Source organism: Lepisma saccharinum, chromosome 26 (assembly GCF_977018435.1).
Source record: "Lepisma saccharinum chromosome 26, izLepSacc3.1, whole genome shotgun sequence".
Lineage (NCBI taxonomy): Eukaryota > Metazoa > Arthropoda > Insecta > Zygentoma > Lepismatidae > Lepisma > Lepisma saccharinum.
This window is the reverse complement of record NC_139254.1, coordinates 2,390,536-2,414,045: the sequence shown is the minus strand read 5'-3', so window position 1 is coordinate 2,414,045 and position 23,510 is coordinate 2,390,536. Positions and strand designations below refer to the sequence as shown.

At 38.6% G+C, this 23,510-nt stretch overlaps 1 protein-coding gene across 3 annotated transcripts in view; it reads right to left on the bottom strand.

The window, feature by feature from the left end:
• The window catches only part of stan (Protocadherin-like wing polarity protein stan), a 501,606-nt gene that overhangs the window by 43,334 nt on the left and 434,762 nt on the right, over positions 1-23,510 (bottom strand). For all 3 annotated transcript variants that reach the window (XM_083112512.1, XM_083112510.1, XM_083112511.1), the window contains 10 exons: positions 20,101-20,255; positions 18,235-18,401; positions 15,595-15,867; positions 14,329-14,491; positions 12,041-12,166; positions 10,232-10,371; positions 9,073-9,256; positions 8,144-8,340; positions 4,218-4,427; positions 2,273-2,459 (listed from right to left, as the gene is read on the bottom strand). In XM_083112512.1, the coding sequence (XP_082968638.1) occupies positions 2,273-2,459; positions 4,218-4,427; positions 8,144-8,340; positions 9,073-9,256; positions 10,232-10,371; positions 12,041-12,166; positions 14,329-14,491; positions 15,595-15,867; positions 18,235-18,401; positions 20,101-20,255 (1,802 nt within the window). The remainder of the gene's footprint in view (positions 1-2,272; positions 2,460-4,217; positions 4,428-8,143; positions 8,341-9,072; positions 9,257-10,231; positions 10,372-12,040; positions 12,167-14,328; positions 14,492-15,594; positions 15,868-18,234; positions 18,402-20,100; positions 20,256-23,510) is intronic.

The window sequence follows — 23,510 nt, the reverse complement described above, 5'->3', positions numbered from 1 at the left end:
AATCGAACTCGGAAGTTTCGTTCAACTCTTTCCAGCATATCGACGGGTATGTTGTCGACAGCTTGACGAATGTTGTTCTTCTGGTGCACCAGGGTCCTAGGAAGATTGGTGTAAGCAAGTGATTTTAGATAGCCCCATAAAAAAACAGTCGCACGGGTTCAAATCAGGCGACCGTACTGGCCAGCGCAGATCGCCCCTCAAGGAGATGAGGCATCCTGGGAAGTGTTGCCGCAAAATAGTCATTGACACACGTGCTGTGTGTGCAGTGGCACCGTCCTGCTGGAACCATACATCTCCCACATCCATCTCATTGAGTGTTGGCAGGAAAAACTCCTGAATCATGTGGACATAATGGTCAGAAGTCACCGTAACTCCCCGTTTGTGTTCCTCAAAAAAAACATGGACTAATTATTCCAACTTGCGATAGTGCACACGAAAACAGTTACACGTTGTGAATGTAGGGGAGAAGCTTATGAAGTTGTCTGGGGTTATCAGGGTTCCAATAGCGCATGTTCTGCTTATTTAGAGATCCCGAAAGATGGAAGTGAGCCTCATCACTGAAGAAAACAAGTGTGTCATGAGGCAAGCCAAGAAGCGCCTCACATGCATTTTCTCGAGCAACAAAATCACGTGGCTTAAGTTCCTGCACCACAGCCAATTTGTAGGGATGAAAGTTTAGTTCTTCATGAAGGATTCGCCTCACAGAACGAGCAGACATCCCAACAGCAGCTGCATGTTTGCGGGCAGAGCGCTGAGGGGATCGCAAAACAGAATGCCTTACGATGTCAATGTTTTGGGGTGACCTTGCTGTTTGTAGAAGCCCAGGTTTGTTTTTCTTCACATCACCAGTTTCCCTGAAGTTGTTTACCCATCAAACAATTGACTGCAGCCAGGAACACGACCACGGGGCGCAATATTGAAATTTGTACGGAATGCACGTTGCGTGGCGATGATTGAGCGACCGTTAGAAAAGTATGCCTCGACAGCGAACGCGCGCTTTACCTTCGTCCACTCCATGCTGCTATCTAAACCAAGCAGAGCTACAACTTTACACCCCGCCCTCTCGAATGTGCCTACCCCCACCCTCCTCGGAGCAATCATCGCTTCAGGGTGCCAAATTCAAATAAGCAAGTTGCTCTGCTCCACCCTGTACAAATATCACACACAGATATAAATGCAAATAATAATTACCCATGGGGCAACAGCCCATTGAGGGCCTGGGTCTACCTACCGACTACCAGCCTCACTCCCACCTCCAACCTGTTACGAGGTGACATGTGGCCAGCATGACGAAGTTCAGTCGTTGTTGTAGGTTTATGTCGCCCCAGTCGACTGCAGCTTTTTCAAGCGCTAACCGTTGCATCTGTGTTATATTAATCTGTGTTCAATTCTGTTTTCTTTAAAAGATGTTATATTTCTTTCTCTAAAAAGACGTTATTGTTAATATCACATATGTAAAGGGTTTTTTATACTGAATTCTTACTGAAAAATAATTTAAAAGATTTTGGAATTTTGTTAAATTAAAAGAAAATTGTAAAACGTAAAAGTTCTGTAACTATGAATGTATAAACAACTATAGGGTTGCCTAAGAGAAATGTAAACACATTTTCTGTACAAAAGGGTGACAGCTTTGTAAGCCTGTGGGACACACTCCTCGTTGCTGAAAGGCTGCTCTTCGGGGTGGCTTTGGGGTACTTGTATTCCAAGGCAAATATTTCTAAGCCCATCTGAAAAGGTGTTCTCCTGCATCACCAAAAGACCAGGGTTTTAAACGGTGGTATAACTAATAGGTTTCGGCCTACAAGTTATATCAGGTGAATTGTCTGTTTAGAAAGTTGTTGTATATCGTCAGAAGCTGAAAAAAATCTCTAAGAGATACTAATGATCTTTCATTCCAAACCAATATGGGTAAAATAACAAAACAAATCCTACACCAAAGACCACACAGGGGCTTGGTCCTACTAACCCTCAGATGCCCTTGAGAAGTCCAATAAAGGGTTGTATACGGACTAACCTAAAGCCAGAAGGTGCGTGTCAGGTTTTCCCTGACCAGGTTATGCTACTCATTTGTAGCTCCCTCGCGATGGTGGGAGGCCACCATTCTCATACACAAGCCGAAATCTCAGGAGAAAAGTTGTTACGCTTCCCCCAGGAGACTTGAACCTACGTACGTCCCACAGCCAGAGTCCAAAGCATCATGCCTTAGACCGGATGACCACGGTGCGGGACGTTTAGAGAATGTACACAAATTATATGGTAGTCAGTTACTTACCCAAATTTCTTGTAACAATTTCGAATGGATTTGTATATGTATCTTCCTGGCTCTCAATCAAAGTTGTTATGTAGTCATCTAGCGCATGGATAAGATCTTCGGTTGTCTCCCCTGTGAGGGCCTCCACCTTCTCCCAATGCCGCTTGTACTTTGGGTCCAGGATGGTGCTTGCAGTCTCAATCATGTTCTGGAATTAACAATAATTCAATTAATTGAATATACCTGAGCCACAATCATACTTAAGATTGGAAGAAAATTCATGGAAATTTCACAAAAATGTATTTATTGCCATATTTCCTAACATGTCTGTGATGATTACCTACATAAAACATGCATTTTTCGTAACTGCTTATACACAAATGTTGCCATATAACATGACTATTGTGGAAATGTTTGTCCTATTTGAAGTATAGTTTTAGTGCCTTCAAATCTGGATTCTACTCATAATTCTAACTATAGGGAAAGGTAACTCTACTCCTGCACATTGCAATATGCCGTGGGGTGTGTGGAGGTGAAGCCCCACATTCACAATCTTGGCCATTTGTGGAGGTGACGTGATCAGTACCACGATCTGGCTGGCTTTATCCCAGGTACCTATTTATTAGAGACTGGGTGAACTACAGAGCCACTTCAAGTAGGGAAACTGCTGGAAAAAATTCCACCTACGCCAGGAATCAAACCTGGGTCTCCCACGTGGCAGTTAGGCACCAAACCCACTAGACCAGTGGCTCTCAAACTGTGGTATGTGTACCGTCAGGGGTATATTAACGACTTAAAGGGGGTACGCGGTCAGCTCGGAAGAGAAATGTCGAGAATAGCCACAGGACAACATTTTTGCTGCAGGTGTGTAGACCAGACTTCATAGCTTTAACATTCAACAGATAAATGAGGCTGATTTGTCACTGATACTCTTATCTTTGTTTCATATGTTTTGGAAGAAAATACTCGTTCGAAATCTGTATAATAGACAAAATTTGGAGCCAAATCTCTGCCCGAAAGATTCAAGTGCACAACCAGACATCAAGAAACTGTGTCAGGTTATGCAGGCACATCATTCGCCACACGTGAAATTGCTGCTGAACTGTCGATAAGCAAGGAAACTGTTCAACACATAATCCACAAGAAGCTGAATTATGGCAAAGTTTGTGCACAATGGGTGCCCAAGCATCTGTCAGAGACGCAGAAGGTGGAGAGCTCCAGGACAACGCTAGGCCACATGTGGCCAAGAAGACCCTCGACCAACTGGGAACATTTCAATGGGAAGTCCTCACACATCCTCCATACAGCCCCGATATTTCCCCTTGTGACTCCCATATCTCCGGCCCTTTAAAACAATCACTCAAAGGTCAACGGTTCACCTGTGACAAGGAAGTGCAGAACACCGTGGAAAACTGTATCCGTAGGCAACCCAGGAGTTTCTACACTGAAGCCATCCACTCCTTTTCTATGCGGTGGGATCAGTGCATCAATATCAATGGCAGTTATGTGTAGGTATCATGTTACACATTAACTGTAATTCACATATTATGTAATGTAAATATTCTGTAATATGATATTCTTTAGATATAACTAGTCTCCTTTTCATTTGGGCATACCTTATACATGCCTTGAACATATCAAAAATGCCCCACCAATCAGGCAGCCAAAAAAATTCCCCAAAACCCACCAATCGGAGAAAATCTATGGTGGGGGTACATTAGACATTTAGTTACGACTAGGGGGTACAATGAGAAAGAAAGTTTGAGAACTGTTGCACTAGACCACTGCAGCAACCACCTGAAATTCACCACTCATTTCTTTAAAGCTTTCATATCTCCAAAACATGAACTGAACAGATGGCAGTTAAAAAAGATATCTGCCTTCCAAGGGAGAAAGTTCTGCTTTACCTCGACTCAAAATATGTTTTTCTTTCTTAACCTAATGAAACTATGATTTGCAAGATTACCTTGATGTAATCCTTATCCTGGCTGTGCGTGAGGTTGAGTCCACTCTCACCGGTCTCGTAGTTCATCAGCTCTTTCAACAGCTCGGCAGACACCAACACGTCGCTCCCATGAAGGTCCTGAGTAATGTTTGTGGCTCTCTGCAGGTCGCTGGCTACTTTCACGGCCAGGAAGGTTGTCACTTTCAGTTCTTCAGTTTCCAGGTGGCTCAGCTGGTGGGAAGGAAAGATATTGTCAATTATTCCGTTAATGAAATTATATGCAACCAAACTGTAACAGATCTACAGTGAAACGTACGGAAGGGTAGGCACACTTTTGCTCCCTGAAACTCGTTTCAATCTGCCATGCTCGAGCGTTTACAATGGAATATAATTTTAATGTGACAATTATTGCATGTAAAATATCTGTACTGGCAGTTTCAGCCCATAATCATCTATTTCACTTACATATATCACTGTGTAAGTAAGACAGAGGAAACTACATTTTACCATGGAGAAAATGACTATGTTCACTTAAGTTTCAATTTCACTGCGTGTTTCCATATTTGAGGGCACACTACCACATAATATACGTGAACTACTGTGCTTCACGCATGTACTGTTCAAGCATTATTCGCTCAAGCAAAGATACTCTCAAATTCCGTACGCTAGTGATGTCCATATGAGCTATTTGGTGCTCTAGTAAAAAATTCTCGCCCGACCCTGTGGCCGAGTGGTTAGCACACCGCACTGCGATGCCAAGGGTCCTGGTTTTGAATCCCGGTCGGGCTTGGTTGTTTGTGAATGTCCATTCATCAATTTCATCATTTCATCACTCATCCCCATCTTCACAAATTAGCCAAGAGGCACAAAACGCGAAGTAAAATAAACTAAATCAAATCAAAATCAAAGTAAAAATTTCTCATTGCAGCACTCAAGTAAGTACCCTAGCAAAAACGTCAAAACTTTAAGGCTCCAAGATATATTTCAAAATGCCAAGGTGCCAGCCTCCATGAGTGGTATTAGTACATCGAGCTACAATGCCAAAGGTCCAGAGTTCGAATCGTGGCCTGCACATGGGTGTTCTTTGTGAGTCTATCTTCGTGTATTTCATATCACCACTCGTTCTCATCTACGCTATTACCCAAAAGTGCCAATCAATATGCCATGGTAGAATTCTTCACGAAGTGTGAAGTACCGAATAAGGGGGAAACCTATTCAACCAATCGACAGCAAGTTCGGCCAGGGAGCTAGTGGAACTTATAAGCCTCACTGTTGGAATTGTTTTCCTCTTGATGCGCAGATATGCTAATAGGGACTGGACCTACAGTTTAAGGTGGGATCCGAACCACCATGTGTCTCCACTGGGTATCAAACCCGGGACCCCTCGATCACAAGGTGATGATGTCACCACTGCACCATCTGTGAGGTCCTTTATAAGACTTGTGCTTGACCTATCTTCAACTGTTCTTGTAGACCCTGTTGCATTTACGAATCTCACTATCTTAAGTTCTACCTCTTGTATAGGGTTTTCCAATAAGAACAATATGATTTTACAATTAAATAAAATAAAAACTATTTCAGATACAACCAAACTTTTTATATTATTTTGAAGCATAGTTTATTACATTATGTTTTGAATAACACATCATTTAAGTATCCACCTTGACTTCGTGCACACGAGTGAATTCGATGAACCCAGTTTTCGATGACTCCTTGCAATAACTCGGGCCTAATGTCACAAATGCAGAGTTCGATGTTCAATTTTAATGCATCAAGGGTTCGTGGTCTGTTTGCATAGACTATAGATTTCAAATAACCCCACAAAAAGCAATCTAAAGGAGTTAAATCACATTTTCTTGGAGGCCAACTAACAGTTGCGTTTCTTGAAATTATCCTTTCACCAAACTGTTCTTGCAATACGTCGATAGTGGCATTAGCAGTGTGACATGTGGCACCATCTTGTTGGAACCACATGTCCTCCAAATCAATTTCATCTAAATTTGGCCACAAAACATGTTAACATCAATCTGTACCAATCACTGTAACCGCATCTCCTACCTCGTTTTGTTAAAAAAAAAATGATCCGATGATGCCACCATGCTATAAACCATACCATACAGTGACCTTTTGCGGGTGCAAGGGCTTCTCGTGAATCTCTTGTGGATTGTTTTCACATTGTTTTATATTTTGAGCCTTGGCAACACTGATTGAAGTTAGGCGCGATTTGACGTTTGCACGGAATAGTCTGGCATTATTGACCATAACGTACTTCAAATGTTTTGTCAATAGCTTGATTTGTGTTGTTTATGTTGCCTTGGAGAATGCGCGACAACAATAAAATGGAATTAACTCGTGAACATTTTCGTGCGATGATTTTTTACGATTTTCGATGTGGATTATCAAGACAAGAGTGCATCGATCAACTTACTTCCACATTTGGCGATGAAGCCCCATCCTTTGCCACTGTGAAACGCTGGTATAACGAATTTAATCGTGGCCGCCATTCGCTCACCGACGAGATTCGCGAAGGTCGTCAAAATCAGTTGTTGTTCAAGAAAACATTGATGCTGTGCAAAACCTAATATTGCAAGATCGTCATGTGACATACTGTGAGATTGAGGCAACCATAGGCATTAGTTCCACCAGCATATATAAAATATTACATGATCATTTAGCTGTGAGAAAGGTATGTTCTTGTTGGATCCCACACAATTTCACAAGAACTCAAAAAGACGCTCGCGTCAATTGGTGCAAACAAATGCTCAATAAATACAATCGTGGTGCTTCAAAAAACGTATATAAGATTGTAACAGGTGACGAATCATGGATATATGCATCTGAGCCGGAACGTAAACAGCAGTCGACTGTGTGGGTGTTTCAAGATGAACCCAATCCAACAAAAGTTGTTCGCGCTCGAAGCACATCGAAACAAATGGTCGCCTGTTTTTTCGGGAAAACTGGTCATGTGGCAACTGTGCCTTTAGAGGAACGTAGAACGGTCAACTCTGAATGGTACACAACAATTTGTTTGCCAGAGGTCTTCGGTCAAATACGGAAAACAAACAAACGCCGTCGGATCATTCTTCATCAAGACAATGCCAGCTGTCACACATCTCGTCTAACAACCGACTTTATGAACAGTCAAAAAATCGAATTGATGGGTCATCCACCGTACAGTCCTGATTTGGCACCCAATGACTTCTTCTTGTTCCCGAATGTCAAGAATAAATTGCGTGGACAACGATTTTCGTCGGCGGAAGATGCCATTGATGCATTCAAAAACCATATTATGGAGGTGTCTCAAGAAGATTGGAAAAACTGCTTTGACAAATGCTTCGAACGAATGCAAAAGTATATTGACCATAAAGGAGAATACTTCGAAAAACAATAAAGCAGTTTTCAATGCCAAATTCCTGTTTTTTCATTGTTAGGCTCAAAATATAAATAGTGACCCTCGTAACATATCCACTTAACCAGAAATGAGCTTCATCTGAGAAGATAATTTTTTGCCCAAAATTATGATCTGTTTCAAGTTCAATAGAATGTCTATTTTCATTTTTTTTTTTGATAATAATCAAACGTTCTTGAAGTGTGTATTTAGCTATGATGAATTGTCACAGTATATTAAACACAAATGACAACTAGTGACAGTTATAACATTTGAATCATAGTTGCCAGTTCATTTCAAAATCATATCATTTTTATTGGAAACCCCTATACATCAGGCAAACAACTGGTACATATTCAATATTTAATTATCAAGATAGGACATTACCACACTTACATCAGATACAAGGATATAATGACAGCACACACAGAAACAGAAACTTGCACCATCATACGGTCTGTATAGAATGCGAATCAAACCTAGATATTCTGAATTACAATGTTATAGCATTTAACCACTTTAATGTAATTTAAGCAGATGTAAAAACAAATGTACTTACAACTTTTCTTAAGTCTAAAAATGCATCCGATGTGCAATTAAACAAGTCAGGCTCCAGCCAACCTAGCTGATCGTCGCAGATCCTTGCTGACTTGCCATGGGATTTGGAAGGACATGATTGGACGGTTGTTTTCCCAAAAGGGGTTCGTTCCCACCAGAGTCCTTTGGCAAAACTACGAGGACAGCCATCATAAACAACTATAAAGACAAGAGAAACAAACATATGTTAAAGAATGTAATGTGCACTTTTAAATCTACCCGTTAGTTTTAACTGTTCACTACGTAACATATTGCTAATGTCACGTTGCATGACTGAATAGGAAAAGGAGAGACAAGGGCACACAAGAGTTTGCCAGATTTTTTCCTATCTTGGTCGAGCTGTATATATTGTCACTTTCTTCAGACAAGCCAATTTGTTTGTCTGTTCAGATAGGCTAATTTGGACTGGGGCTACAGTTTAAAGTGTGATACTACTGAATTAACTTTATTGCTGGGTGATGCTCGGTTGTTGCTGGTCTGCAATGTGCCTCCACCAAGGATAGAATCCAGAACACCTTGGTTACAAAGTGACAGCATTACAGAGTGATAATTATTTTCTTATTATAATTATAATTACAGAGTGACCACAAACAAAGAACTTTAAGCGAGAAGCCTCAAGTCCACCTGTTGAACTTGGGACATAAGGAAGCATGCTCCACTCTACCCCTCCCCTCCCCTCAAGTCCTTTTGCCTGTGGTCCCACTAAACCCGTACACAATGGTAAAGCCATCAGATCGGAGAGAACTGTTAATTGTTTAAAGAACCAAATGCAGCATAATTGCTACTGATTTATCATTACACTCTCCCATTATCTCAGAAGGTGAGTATATTAAGATCTTGTGTGACTTCCATTACAATAACAACTCCATGATTTAAAGAAATTATATTCACCTTCGCATCCTCTCAATGTAACTTCAGCGTAAAGATTGGAGCAAGAATCACAGCGACGACCAATGACACCTTTCCGGCACTTGCACTGCCCAGTCTGAGCATCACACTGACTTCCATATGATCCTGTGGAGTAGCAATTGCAATCGAAGCACCTGTCAGAGTCATCCGGCTGATAATGGTTTTCCTACAAAATAAACAGACAAAAATCTATGAAATTGAATATTTTGTTAGACTGAACATTCAATCCTGGTACCCAGAACAGAAAGAAATACAAAGTTCATGAACACTGTTTCAGCAACAACTTCTTTAAAATAAATGATTCATTTTTAAGAACTGCATGATATTACAAATGTTTTTTTGCAACACTGGTGACTTGAAGTGTATACAGGGTGTCGCAGACCCGACTGACACATTTCAAATGGTCATAGATAATATATGGAAATAGGAAAAAATAAGCGAAACTGTCTATAAATACGTCCAAGTATGCTATTTATTACTTGCAGATTAAAAGCTCATTTTTTAAAAAACTACATCAGGCAGATGGCCTTCATTTACATCAATGCTGTTGTAAGCGTGTCTGGAATTTGCCGTACACATGTCTCTGTAGGGGCTCATCAATAGCCTTAACTTCGTCAATTATGGCTTCTTCACCCAAGCCAAGACATGTCCATGTCAACCAACACCGAACTGTCCTCTAAAGACACACTGCATTCCTGTCACAGACTTCGTTTCGTAATAACTACGAACACAGGTAACATGTTGTTGCAATGCTCCACTGCAACTGGCTATATCAAATGGCATCCTCTACTCTACCGTTCCCCTCCCGCCAACCACGACAAGCTATCGTGCCAGTGCAATATTCAAATTTGAAATGTGTCAGTTGGCTCCATGGCACCTTGTATAATAGTGCACTGCATTAAGTCCCATCAACTGGCTTTCTAGGACACTTCATCTTGCAAAATAGCTCCCCAATTATCTTTACGATGTTGTGTCAACACCAAATTGGGGATCAAATCTGGGACTACTCATGCCAAAGGCAAGAGCACTAGCCATTCAGTTGTGCAGATCAGTGTGTACATGCATGTTTCTTTTACTTATTATGTTGGTACAAGGGTTTAAGTCATGCTTTAATAAAGACAACTGTTGTCCTTATACATACCTTACAGTAGCATTCACCAGTGGTTTTGTTGCAGTTGGGATCATAACCCTTGTCAATGTCACAGTGACATGGTCCACATACTGGGTAGCCCCACCAACTAGTAGGACATGGCTGGTCGACTTTCACATCACAATAGTTACCTAGATTTAAAATACATAAAAACATTCAATGAAAGATGCTCTTAAGGTAATAAGAGAGAAAGTCAACATGTGTGTGTTTGATTGATTGATTTGCTTTGTTTCATTTCACTTTTTCTGCCACTTTTGGTTAATTTGCGAAGATGGGGATGAGTGATGATATGACGAAATTGATGAATGGACACTCACAAACATTCTTGCCCAGGATGGGATTCCAACCCGGGACCCCTGGCATCATAGAGCGATGTGCTAACCACTCTGCCATGGGGGCCGGCATTTGTGTGTTTGATTCCAAAAGTACCAAAAAAATTACTACATTTACAAGTACTCTTAGTAAGCTTTCAGACCAAAGCAACAGGTGGCAGGTAACAAGTGGCATGGCAGTTTCACACCAAAGTGACACACGACATGGACACCTTTAATGTTAAAAAACACTGTGCATGCATGACCAGACTGAGGCGGCACGATGCATGATATTGAGAAAACTGCACAGTCTGAGTGACAAGCAAGCAACAAGTAGTATGAGCAACTTGTATCAGTTCAGTGTGAAAGGTTTCATTTATTTATGAAGGTTCACTTCCAAGTGACATGTTTCAGATGCCACTTATCACTTGTTGCTTCAGTATGAAAGCTCCCATTTCTCTTTTTCATAATGACAATACAGTGGAAGCTCAATTTTATGTTCATCGGGTTACTAAGATAGAAAAAAAACTTAAAATTGGGGAAAATTTTATAACATCTTACTATGCTGGGACCATGAATATTGGATATATAATGGAGGAAAATTTAAATTCAGGAATGTTAAATCGAGGTTCCACTGTAATTCAACTCAAATAAGATCTATGAACAATTGTTCTGTACTGACGATGTGGTGTGGTAAACATGGTGAAAATAAAGTTTTGTAAATACATGTTGCTCTCCTTATTCTAGAAACCAGTTAGTTTCAAAGGTCCACTGCCTTCATTATCAAGATTTAATAAGACTAACTTGTTGCTAAAATAAGAGCAGCATGAAAATCTCACTTTTGCCACACACCATCCTCGTACTTCAAGTACAATTAACAGGTAACTAAAACAATTTATATTGGTATTAGTAGGAAAATGGCCCTAAACTAAAAAGGCTTCACAGAATATTAGGACTCAAAATGCAATTTTTGACCCAATTATACTGAACGCAACTCCAACTGGTGGTTGACCTTGATGGCTATTTCTGCCCATCCTGTCCCCCAATCATTTTCGAAGGCATGTGGTCCGATGGGTGTCAACAAATTCAGTTGCGAAGTAAAAGCTGAAGGGATCACATCGCTCTCCCGAAGCAACGTTGCAAAGTGTACTTCTGTTTTTGCCAGTTGTCTTTATATGACTGTGTGTCCACCTGCATTCCGACCTGTGGGTGGTCCTTCCGGAAACTTCATCATGCAGAACCACGTGTGTAGTTGAACCTGCTGATTTCTGGTGCTGACTGAGAAAACCCTTTCTTGCTTTACAGTACGTTTGGCAACACTAATTTGTTTCGTTCCGCGAACAACGTTCGGTACCTTGTGATTCGAAAATGCCCTATCTCAGTCGAAGAAAATTCAACTAATCGCTGAATCGCTGTTTCCCAGCTGCCAGTTGGAGTCGTGTTCAGTTTAAAAGTGAGTTATATTTTATTGCAGAGGAGAAACACAAACCTGAGAATTCATTGGAATTGCATTCACATTTGTAGCCACGCTTCTTCTTCCTGTCTTTCATGCAGTATCCTTCGTTCTCACATGGGTTCACATCACAGATATCCACGCAAGCAAAACCAACATAGCCTGTGGAGAAAAAGAGATCATCCTATGTATTGTACGTTTGTAAATTAATGAACAACAAGGCAAAATTTATATCTATATTATGGGAATGAGACAAGACTAATCAGTGGTGATTATATTGATGTTATCAGTTTATTGGTAAAATTCCCAAGAATTTTATTGATATGATACTTACATTGGTGATTCTCTTGCTAGAGGCACCAAACTATTGCCTATAAAATTTTATGTTATTGGAATAATGGCGTGAAAATTTATATACACATACCGACAATGATGCAAAACAGAATGGACCTCCAGCGATATAATGGACTCGTCCAGTGACTTTCATTTGCCTTTGTTCCGCATCCTTGCATCTTGGCAGGTGTGAGTTGAATATCGCGTGAGTAACGACATATACACTCGAACAGCGCATGGTCATTGTTTATAAATACTGATAAGCAGGTTCATTTAAAGCATACCAGATGGCATTTCTTACACAACATGAAGGCTGCAAAATGTCTGAAGAAACAATACACAATGTAAAGGAGCAATTACTGGTGTCACCATTCAAATCCCTATGAAAACTTTCCCAAGAGCCTAATCTCCCATATTCCAAGTGTCAAAGAGCTGCAAAGAAAGCAAAACTACATTACACGCCAAGAGATTCAAACTGTTAGCTTTGATGCATTGAGAAAAGTATTCCAGAATTTGGAGAAACGCATTCAAGTGTGAAGGGAGACTATTTTCAGCATCGATCATGAGCAGGCCCTGTTTTGCATTGCTGAAGGTAAGTGTATATAAATTTGAGTCATTTTCTCAATAACATAATTTTTTATAGGAAATAGTTTGGGGCCTCTAGGAAGAGAATCACCCTGAACAATTACGTTATAATTGAGTGAATTATTCTGACATCTGATTACTGTTCCATTCTCGTATCATGGTTTTACAAGGTAAATTTCTAAAATTGCAGGCAAAACCCATTGGAATCAGCTGGTTACAATCATTAATTAAAGGAATGAATGCACTATTCTGGTTCTTCATGGTATCTTTCTTTTTTTTTTTTTTTTTTTTCAGATTGTTAAAGAGTATTAGCTTTGAGTATCAGTATTGGTATTTTATTTGTACCAGTTGGTCTATCCTTAACATATCATACAGGGTTAGCCTAAAAGAAATAGACAGTTTAAATGCTTTATAAATTGAAATTTGTTTGTTACATCAGAAAACATTTAGTACTGTTGTATAGAGAAAGTCTTCAAGTTTATGACCTCCGCTTTTAGTTTGTCTTTGTAACATCAGCATCACATGAGCACCCTTGACATAAGTCGAGCAGTATGGCCGCTAGCCAGGTGGAGAAGGCTTTCTGTGTGATTGAATTTGCAAAAACAAATTATGTTACTATTGTGCAGCATCGTTTTAGAACACGGTATGATTGATTGATTGATTTAGTTTATTTTACTTTGCATCTTGTGCCTCTTGGCTAATTTGCGAAGTTGGGGATGAGTGATGAAATTGATGAATGGACATTCACAAACAACCAAGCCCGAGCAGGATTCGAACCCGGGACCCTTGGCATCGCAGTGCGATGTGCTAACCACTTGGCTACAGGGTCCGGCTAGAACACAGTATGGCAAACAACCACCCACTAGGTAGTCAAACTACGATTGGAGAAAAAAAATTGAGAAAACTGGTTGTCTGTGCAAGGGGAAAAGTCCTGGGAGAGGAGAGATGGACCATCGCATTGATATCTGTCGTGTTACAAAAGGGTCACACATAGAAAACTTGTAACTTACCAATGTAAACTCTTCAGGACGTACTCTTCAAACCACGTAAGTATTTCAGCCCTATTATTAAAACTATTCTTTCTGTAAAACTTTGAAAGTGTCTATTTCTTTTAGGCTAAACCTGTATATTAGGGACTGTACCACTGGTACTCTATCCATATCAGCAGATATACCACAAAACCACCTCATCACATCCTTACAAATATGTCAACAATAATGGATGCTTTTGGGAAAATTCTAAATAGATTTAATTTTTCAAAATTTAGAATATCAGAATGCCCCAAGTCAGTCATCAAGACACTTTCTTTATTTAAAAATATTCATTGAATCAAATTTGACTGATCACTGCAGAGGCTGAAACCACAATGGATAAATATTCTGACATGAAGCTAACTCGGCCCTTACCTGTGTCGCACTTGCATTTGTAGTGTTCCCATTCCGACATGCACTTGCTGTGAGGCGGGCACCTGTCCTGGGAACATGGGTCCAAGGAGCCGCAACCTTCGTGCACATTCTCTACGTCCGTCGGATGTTGAAGAACAGACTGCATGCTTCCCACCCGAACATCCTGAGGAGACAACATAGCACATCTTGAAATACAAATTCTTTGCTAATTTAGAATTATAATGCACTAAACTGCGTGTGGTGACGGAGTATCTAACTGCAGGAAATGTGTCCCCCAATTGACATTCATCAGAGAATGAAGGCTTTTTATGGCAATGAATGTGTAACGTCAGTAGTGTATGATGTTGGGCTGTTCATGCTCACAATGAAAACACCTGCCAAGGAATGCTTAACTCTCAAGAAGTTCATTGTCACACACATTGAGAGTTCCTTGGAAGGGGTTTTCATTGTGAGCATGAACAGCCCAACATCATACAGTACTGACATTACACATTCATTTCCATAAAAAAGGCTTCATTCTCTGATGAATGTCAATTGGGGGACACATTTTCTGCAGTTAGATACTCCGTCACCACACACAGTTTCAGGTGCACCGACATAGAATGGTTACATGCTGCCATTTTCCTCACTCTAGTTCAGCAACCCCTGGTGATAGAAGTTTGAAACTTGGAATGGAGAAGGGGGAAAGTCTGAAGAGTATAATGCATGGTTGCTCAAAATCCAAAATGTCTTTACACCGTCACAAAAAAATAGGAGGCATTACTTTTCAGCACACCCTCGTACATGTCAAATACAAAGCACACACTCTCATAAACACAAAAATCAAGGAAACACACACCATCACTCACTACAACCATGAACTCAACATAGATAGTGGTCAGGCACACCATGCCTGGCTTCCCTTACTGCAGCAATTAACACCGGTGAACAGCATATGACACATGTGCAGACATAAAGGTGACAACAGCACACCTAGTAGCGATTTAGGAAGAAACAGCAGAAACACTCCAAGCAATGACACAACGAATTCCGAGGATGGTGGCAGTGGCTACCGAAATTAATAGAAAGTAACTTAAAACAGCTTCGCGGAAAACGTGAGTACCTGAATTAAATGAAGGTTAGTAATTGAAATTGTACTGCATTACGTCAATGACTGCCATGTGGAAACGTTACTTTTTAAAAAAATATCCTTTAGCTCGTAAGTACCACACAATTCAAAATGTTCATTCATAAAAAGATGTACTTCAAAAATAACATTAAACATACCTGTATGCACCCATCAAAGTAGCTGGTAATGATCCTGTTGGTGTTCCTCTCTGTGGGGTCAGGTCCTCCAATGACAGTCTTACCAACATACAACCCCTGAATTTTCTCTTTCACAGGGGCAGTCACTTCATACTGGCCATAGTCGAGATTGATCCACACCTCTCCGGACATCCATTTGATCTCTATGTGGTGCCACCGTCCATCACTCACAAATGCTCCATCCAGCGACACTTTCTCCGAATTGTAATTGTACTGGATGAAACCATTCTTCAGCTGTGAAGAGAAAGAAAGTGGCAATGGTGAAATTGAAAGTAGATCTTTAGAATTAAGGCGAGTCAAGCCATTTATGATAATTAGTCCCCTTTCGAAGAAACGGATATTTCAAATTCTGAAAAATTGCACATGCTTAAAATTCCATAAGGTGCAATGTTTCGAAATTGGCAGCCTATGGCCTGGTACCAGGCCCTGGCGTCAATTATACTGGACCGTGGGAGGTTCTGCAGTTTGCGACTTGCAGCTGGCAACCACCTGGAAAGATGGCCTTTAGCTCAGGGCTCACCATCAATAAGAGCAGATCCTATCGCGACGGTGAACGATCAAAGGATCTAGCAAGGTGGGGGCATGTGCTTCCTGCCCCCAAATTTGGAGGTTGATGGACGGGAACCACAAACAATTTAGTTTGGGCAGCAATTTTTATTAACAAACTTATTGAAGAATATTTTGATTAACTGGAATTTTTTACTGTCCAAAATAGAACATTACAACGAAAATCAGCACTTACCAAATGAAATTAACGAAACTAAAAGATAAAAATAAAATGCAGACATAATTCAGGAAATGCATGTTACTTTTCTCTTCATAAACTTCTATCTTCTCGTATAATATCTAAGAAACTAAAAGTTAAAATAGTTAGTTAGAAACTAAAAGATTCAATTAGATTCAGTCACCCTCACTAATTAAAACCAAATTTTATATTTTGTGAACAAGCCTAGACATAATTGAACTAATACTCTCTATGATTATGCCATAATATATTTATTAATATAAAATTTGAGGGTACATACACACACATTGTCGATAATTACTAGAGGCATGCATATTTCGTTTTTGACGAAAACACGAAATGTGAAATAACCCATTGTAATTTTTCATGTTTCTGAAAGGTGTGAGGTGCATTTTCCTACCCTGTTTTGTCACGAAATAATGCAAAATGAACTGCAAAATAGACTCTTAAACACAAAATTTGGAGTATATATACCGACGCAACACTTTCTGAAGTCAGAATTATCCTGTGAGTTATGCAATTCAAGGAGAATTGATTAATTGTGCTGTAAATATTTGAGAAGCAAAAATGGACCCCTTTGTACAAGAATACACATAATATTCTGGTAACAACACAAATGTGTTATTAGAAGGGATATGTTTATTTTGTGTAGTAAGTGCAGTTTTTAAATCAAATGTTGAGGATTATATTCACAATTTTAAAACCAAAATATTGTTTTGATACTGCTTTTTCACCACTATAACACCGAAATTTAATTTTATTTACCACTTTTGAACCTGAAATTGACTCGGTTTTGGTACTGAAATGTTGCTTTTTTATTTACCAAAAATATGTGCCTCTAATAATTACTCTTCTTTCGAAGAAACAGATATTTCACATGCTTAAAATTCCTTCCAGAGGAATGGGCTCACAAAGGGCTCACCACTATTCTGGTGCATTCATGTGAATCCTCAGGTGGGTTGGTTTCGCTGTTGTCTACATATTCACAATAGGTTTGTGGCTATGTAAGCTTATTAAACTTACATAAAAATAACAACACAATGAGCAAATTTTGCACTAAGCTATTTATAGGTATGTAGTAAAATATTGAGTTTTACTAATGAACCAATACACTTTTGATATCTATACAGTGTCGATAAATCTGTCTCATGCATAAAACATAAAAAAAACAAGCAGAAATGAGAATGAAATAATTAATTAGTACATATTATACATTATTAACATACAATCATTTAGCAATTGATGGTTTGCCAACATCATCTATAAACAGTACTTAAAATAGTTGTTGCATATTTTGAAAATATGATGTATATCACACATATTCCTGATGACAATTCTGTGCTCCTGTCCTGCAGAATCTATTGCATGCCATGGCCAGCACATTCACCCTATCTCACCTGCATCGAAAATTCATGGAAACTCCCGACGACAGCAATCGCCAATTGTCCGACCCACCACAGACCCTCAAACATCTCACCAAGGCTGCCATACAGGAATGGGATTGTATTCCTCAGGATACTTTGTACAACCTGGTGTAAAGCGCGACGCATTGTGTAGAGAGGTCCACTGGGTCCTGAAGAACGGCTGTATCAGCAATGGCTATTGAGATTGTTTAAACTCATTAGGCACCTCGGTTGTTGTGGTTAATTTTGTGTACTTTTCTTCCTTTTGTTTTGTGTAAAATGCTTTCAAATAAAGGTTTTTACATTCTACCTGAGACTGCCATTCTGTAAATATCAGATTATGCAACAATTTTTTTGAGCACCATAATATGAACCTAGCAAACAAACTAATTCATGCAACACTGATAATAAATATCTAGCAATTATATGAAAAAAAAAAGTATTTCTACTCACACTTATAACTGACGAGCTATTGTGACTGACTACGATGCTCATAAGAAATGCATCTCTCTGTAAGGTGCGAATAGACAGGCTGTTCAGCCACGGCAATTGGATGGATCGCAGCAAGGGGTTGAACATCAAGATTCCATCGCCTCGGAAATGCCACGGAGGTTTGATAGCTAAGGAATCACAAACAACATCCAGATACAATCACATTCACAATCAACCTGCGAGGATCTTGCACTGGGTACAATGATGCAACACTAAACTACAAAGGTAATTTGCAAATGCAGGGAACAAAGGGGGAGGGTTACATCCAAATATACTTGACATTGAGGCAAGAAATATAAAAATAAGCACACAATCTTTTCATTATAATGTTAAAAAAAAATAAGCACAAAATATTTTCATTATAATGTTAAAACAAAACACTCCTTAACCTTTAGCAGACAGACGGTCATCATTTCGACCGCACCGGAATTTCCATTGAGGACGGACGATATTTCGATCAGCGCCATGTGGCAACAATTACTGTACCATTCCTTGAAAACTATTAAAGAACCTTGAAAACTATTAAAGATATTTCCGTTCTTTATTTTTTGTTCATTAGTATACATATATGATGGTATGACATACTCGAATTACAAAACAATATATCCAGTGTTACTATTATTAACAAGGGAAGATTGAAAAAAGTCCTTTGTTTTCCCAAAAATGATGAGACAAATTTATTAAAATTGGTATAACTTCTAAACCAGTGCATTTTAAAAAAAAAAAATACATATAACAATGAGTAAAAGGTTACACTTTCAGCAACGTGCAACAATTAAGAGTCCAGGGGGGGATGCGGTGGCAAAGGCCTGATTTTCGATCTCGTGGCAGCAATTTATGTGCCATTTCTTAAAAATTATACTTGATATTTCAGTTCTGTCTTTTTTGTTCTTTAGTATACATCTAAAGGTATTATATTCTTCAATTACAAAACAATATATGCATTGTTTCTATTATTAACAAGCAGCATTTGAAAAAATCGCTTGTTTTCCTTTTCTCACTATATAATTATTTGGTATTTTCTTCTTCTTCTTCCTTTAACACTGGGAGGCACAATATATAAATTTTACTTCTGCTAAAAGCCCTGTCTTCAAGAAAGAAAATAAAACCAATTTCATCAATCTACGACAACTAGTTCTAGAGGTATGTTTTTTTTTTTGTACTTTGCCGCAACTTTGAAAAGCACATGCTTGAAAAGGTCCCATCTGCAGAGAATTTACCCTCGGACGAGGCTCTGCCATGTAAAGGTTACATTTACTTCATCTTACTGTCATGTTTTTACTACCTTTAACCCTCCTCCCTGTGCTCAAGGATTGTATCCATTTATTAGAGACTGGAAACACAAACTACAGCATAAAAACTAGTGTGTTTCTTTTATTTATCATGGTATCCTATGGCAAATTTAGACCATATTGCCATTTTAATAAAATAACTGCCAATGCAGTAGTATAAAATTACCTCCAAAATATTTAACAACTGATTGAAACTGAAAAAGTGTTTACTAATGATGTTTTCTATTCTATTAATGTATTCTGAGTTTAAAAATTTATCTAACTAGTATATATATTTTCAGGGGGGGGGGGGGGTAGAAACGGAGATTTTAACAGTCAGGAGAATTCTGCTGTTGTTAGGGCTTACTGAAAAATTTGCAACTTACACCTAATTCTGAAAAACAACCTTGCATCCTGATTCTTATTTACCATTAACTGACTTGTCTGTCAAAAATAAATATAAATTATAGAAATTTCAGGGTGTGTTTTAATGATTGCATAACAACTGCAATTTTCTCCCTTCTGTACAGAAACATTACAATGGGGAAAAACTCACTTTCACCACAGTCCTTTCCGCTCCACCCTTCTGGACACTGGCACAGGTAGGTTCCCCAACCGTCAGAGCATTTTCCTCCATGCTTGCAAGGTTTGGATGCACAAAATGACTTCTTCTCAGGGCACCCAGCAATTGTTCCATTGTCAGCCACATAACTGAAAAAAAAGGAAATGTTCACACTTGTTATTTTCTTTATTTTTGCAAAAAAATAACAACAAATTTTGCTTTGAAAATTATAAATCTGGTCGAACCTGGTTTGAGTCTTGAGTTTACATTTTTCGCTAATATTCCTATGTAGTTTATTCAATTCTGAATCTGCATTTTTTAAATTTTTTTTTGCTAAAATTTCTACATAGTAAATTTCTTGTGGGTGCCAAGTCAGAAAGGAATTCCACTTCTAAAGAATACCTCTGCGTATACCAGATGTGGAAGAGAATGTATTGATACATTGGTGCACTATTTTGAAAGTTCAGTTTTTGGACAGAATTCATATTCGATCACATTATATAGAAGATAATTAGGGCTTGAGCCGATACCGATGCCGATGTATCAGTCGATACCAGTGGTATTGGTATTGGAAAAGCATCAATTGGAATTTATCTACCGATACCAGCCGATACTTTTCTGGCATTTTAGTCTTTTACAGGGTCCGCAAAAATGCCACGTGACACTTTTGCAGTCTAATTAGCATGGAATTCATACTATGGGAATGAGAGATGGGGTAATAGATAATTCAGCTACTCACATTTTCCGCGAAGCTGTTTTTAAGTAATATTCTGTTAATTTTCCTGTAGTTTACGGTTATTACAAGCATAAGAAAACAGTTTTTCTTTGTGACGTTTCAGGAGAACACACGCTCCTTTCATCAGACATTTATTTTCATTTTGACTGAAGATACAGTTATAACAATGGTTAGTAATTTTTAAACAAAAAGAATTCGTTATATAATGGATGTTGTTAATGTTACATTGTTGTAATATAGCAACTTAACTGTGAAAAAAGCAGTCTGTTATTTTTATTTCAGATTTTTTTTTAAAATTATGAATCCCAAATATCATCAGGTAATTCAAATTCATCATTGTTTTCACAAAGTCTCTTGATGTTTTCTGTTACATTAAATTTTAAAGATGGTGGCTTACTCCATTTGTGAAAGAGAAAACTCCATACTGGATCTATGTTACCATTTTCATTATTTAATTTATTACAGTGTTCTTCTGCAATGAACGAAGCTTCCCAGACATTCAACTCTGTGTTTCCCGTTAATCTTTTTAAAACCCTTCTCTTTTTAATCAAATGCTTCTCTTCGATGATATGAGTTGACAAACCTGTTCTTGGGTTTAGATTTATAATGTCCAAATCATGTTCGTGCCATCTTATTGCCATTTTCCTTGCTGTTTGTCCCACATAATCCTTTGATGAACAACTTATATTATATATTCCTGTGGTTTCCACATCTGGTAGAGAGTTTCTCATTTTGAATTCATTAAATGTACATTCCAAACTTCTTGGTGATTTAAAAACAATTTTGAAATTAAAACTTCTAAAAATTTTTGCAATTTTATGTGAGAATCCCTTGTGGAATGGAATGCACACAAATTTCTTTTCAACAGATTTTTCATCTTTGTCTGTATTTCTCTTTTCCTTTAGTTTTCTTGGAACTTGTTTTTTGATTTGGTTTATTCTGTTAGTGTGAAAGCCATTTTCTTTTGCTATATTAAAAAGCCTTTCTTCTTCACTTTTGATATCCTCATTATTAGAACATAGTCTTTGTGCTCTCAGGAAAAAATTTAAAAATATGTTATCCATTGTTATACGCGAATGTTCTGAATTGGCATGGATGTATTTTTCCCCCGCTAATTTTTTCCTATGGACTGATGTTTGAATTGCTGAGTCAGTTGTCTTAATTTGCAGATCAAGGAAAGAAATTACATTGTTATTCATGGGTTCGCAAGTGAATTTTATGCGACGATGTGATTCATTTAACAATTTAAATACGTCCATGATGGTGTTCTCATTTTTAGCAATAATTAGCACATCATCTACATATCTGATGTAGAGTTTGATATCCGCACCTATTTCATTAACAATTGGAGATTCTATGTAATGAAGGAAAATGCTGGAGATGATTCCGGATACTGGGTTTCCCATTGATAGACCATTACTTTGCTGATAGATTTTGCCATCAAATATAAAGTACATCTGTGGCACCTTCTATTGGGACACTAGGATATAAATTTTCAACATCAAAACTTGCAATACGATACTCAATATTCCAAACAATATTTTTTAGTTTCTGTTTCACTTCATATGCATTTTTAACACTGAATGGTGTTTGTTATCAAGTCTTTCAACTAAATATTTGGATAGTTTGTATGCAGGATGTGTGAAAGTTGCAATGATGGGTCGTATTGGAGTTCCGGGTTTGTGAGTTTTTGGTAGTCCAAAGGCAATCGGCAGGGTTGAATTTTTGACAATGAGTTTTTTCTTCATTTCTCTTGGTATCGTGATACTGCTTTCAATTACTTTTTTTACTTCATTTATTATTTTAGTCATAGGGTTTCGAGAGGTTTCTGTGAAATTGTTTACTTTAGTCAAAATTAAAATAAATGTCTGATGAAAGGAGCGTGTGTTCTCCTGAAACGTCACAAAGAAAAACTGTTTTCTTATGCTTGTAATAACCGTAAACTACAGGAAAATAATTCTGAATTATCTATCCTGGAAATTATGCAAAACTCAAACTTTATTTTTATTTTGCACCAATTTTCCACGAAAAACTATATTTTGTGATTATACGAGGGTAAGTCAAAAGTAAATGCATTTTTTTTACTTTTCGTCTGTAGGTTGGCTGTACAGCTTTCTGCACTCGCAAGCCAATAGATGGCACCTTTGTCTTCGCTTGTGGCAGGTTAGAGCACCATCACTTAAGTTTGCTCTGCACTGTTGGGAAGTAAATATGGCAGAGCCACTGTCCGTGTGCACCACAGAAGAACAGCGTTCCGTAATCCGTTTTTTGTGGTCTGAAGGTGTACCAGGAGCTGAAATCCATAGAAGACTTTCAGCACAATACGGTGACAATGTTTTACCGCGGCGAAGTGTTTACCAGTGGATTGAAAAGTTCAAAAGTGGTCGAACAAGCGTGAAAGACAAGGAAGGAGTAGGACATCCAGCCACATCCACTACTGATGACAACATTGAGCAAGTCTGTGTACTTATTCTGAATAATCGACGAGTGACTATTGATGAAGTGGCAAACCAAATGCACATTAGCCATGGTTCTGCATAGGAAATTATCCATAACAGGCTCAACTTTCATAAAGTCTGTGCGAGATGGGTTCCTAAACAACTCACTGAAGAGTACAAGCGCAATAGTGTGAGAATCTGTCGGCACTTACTGGACCATCATGCTCACG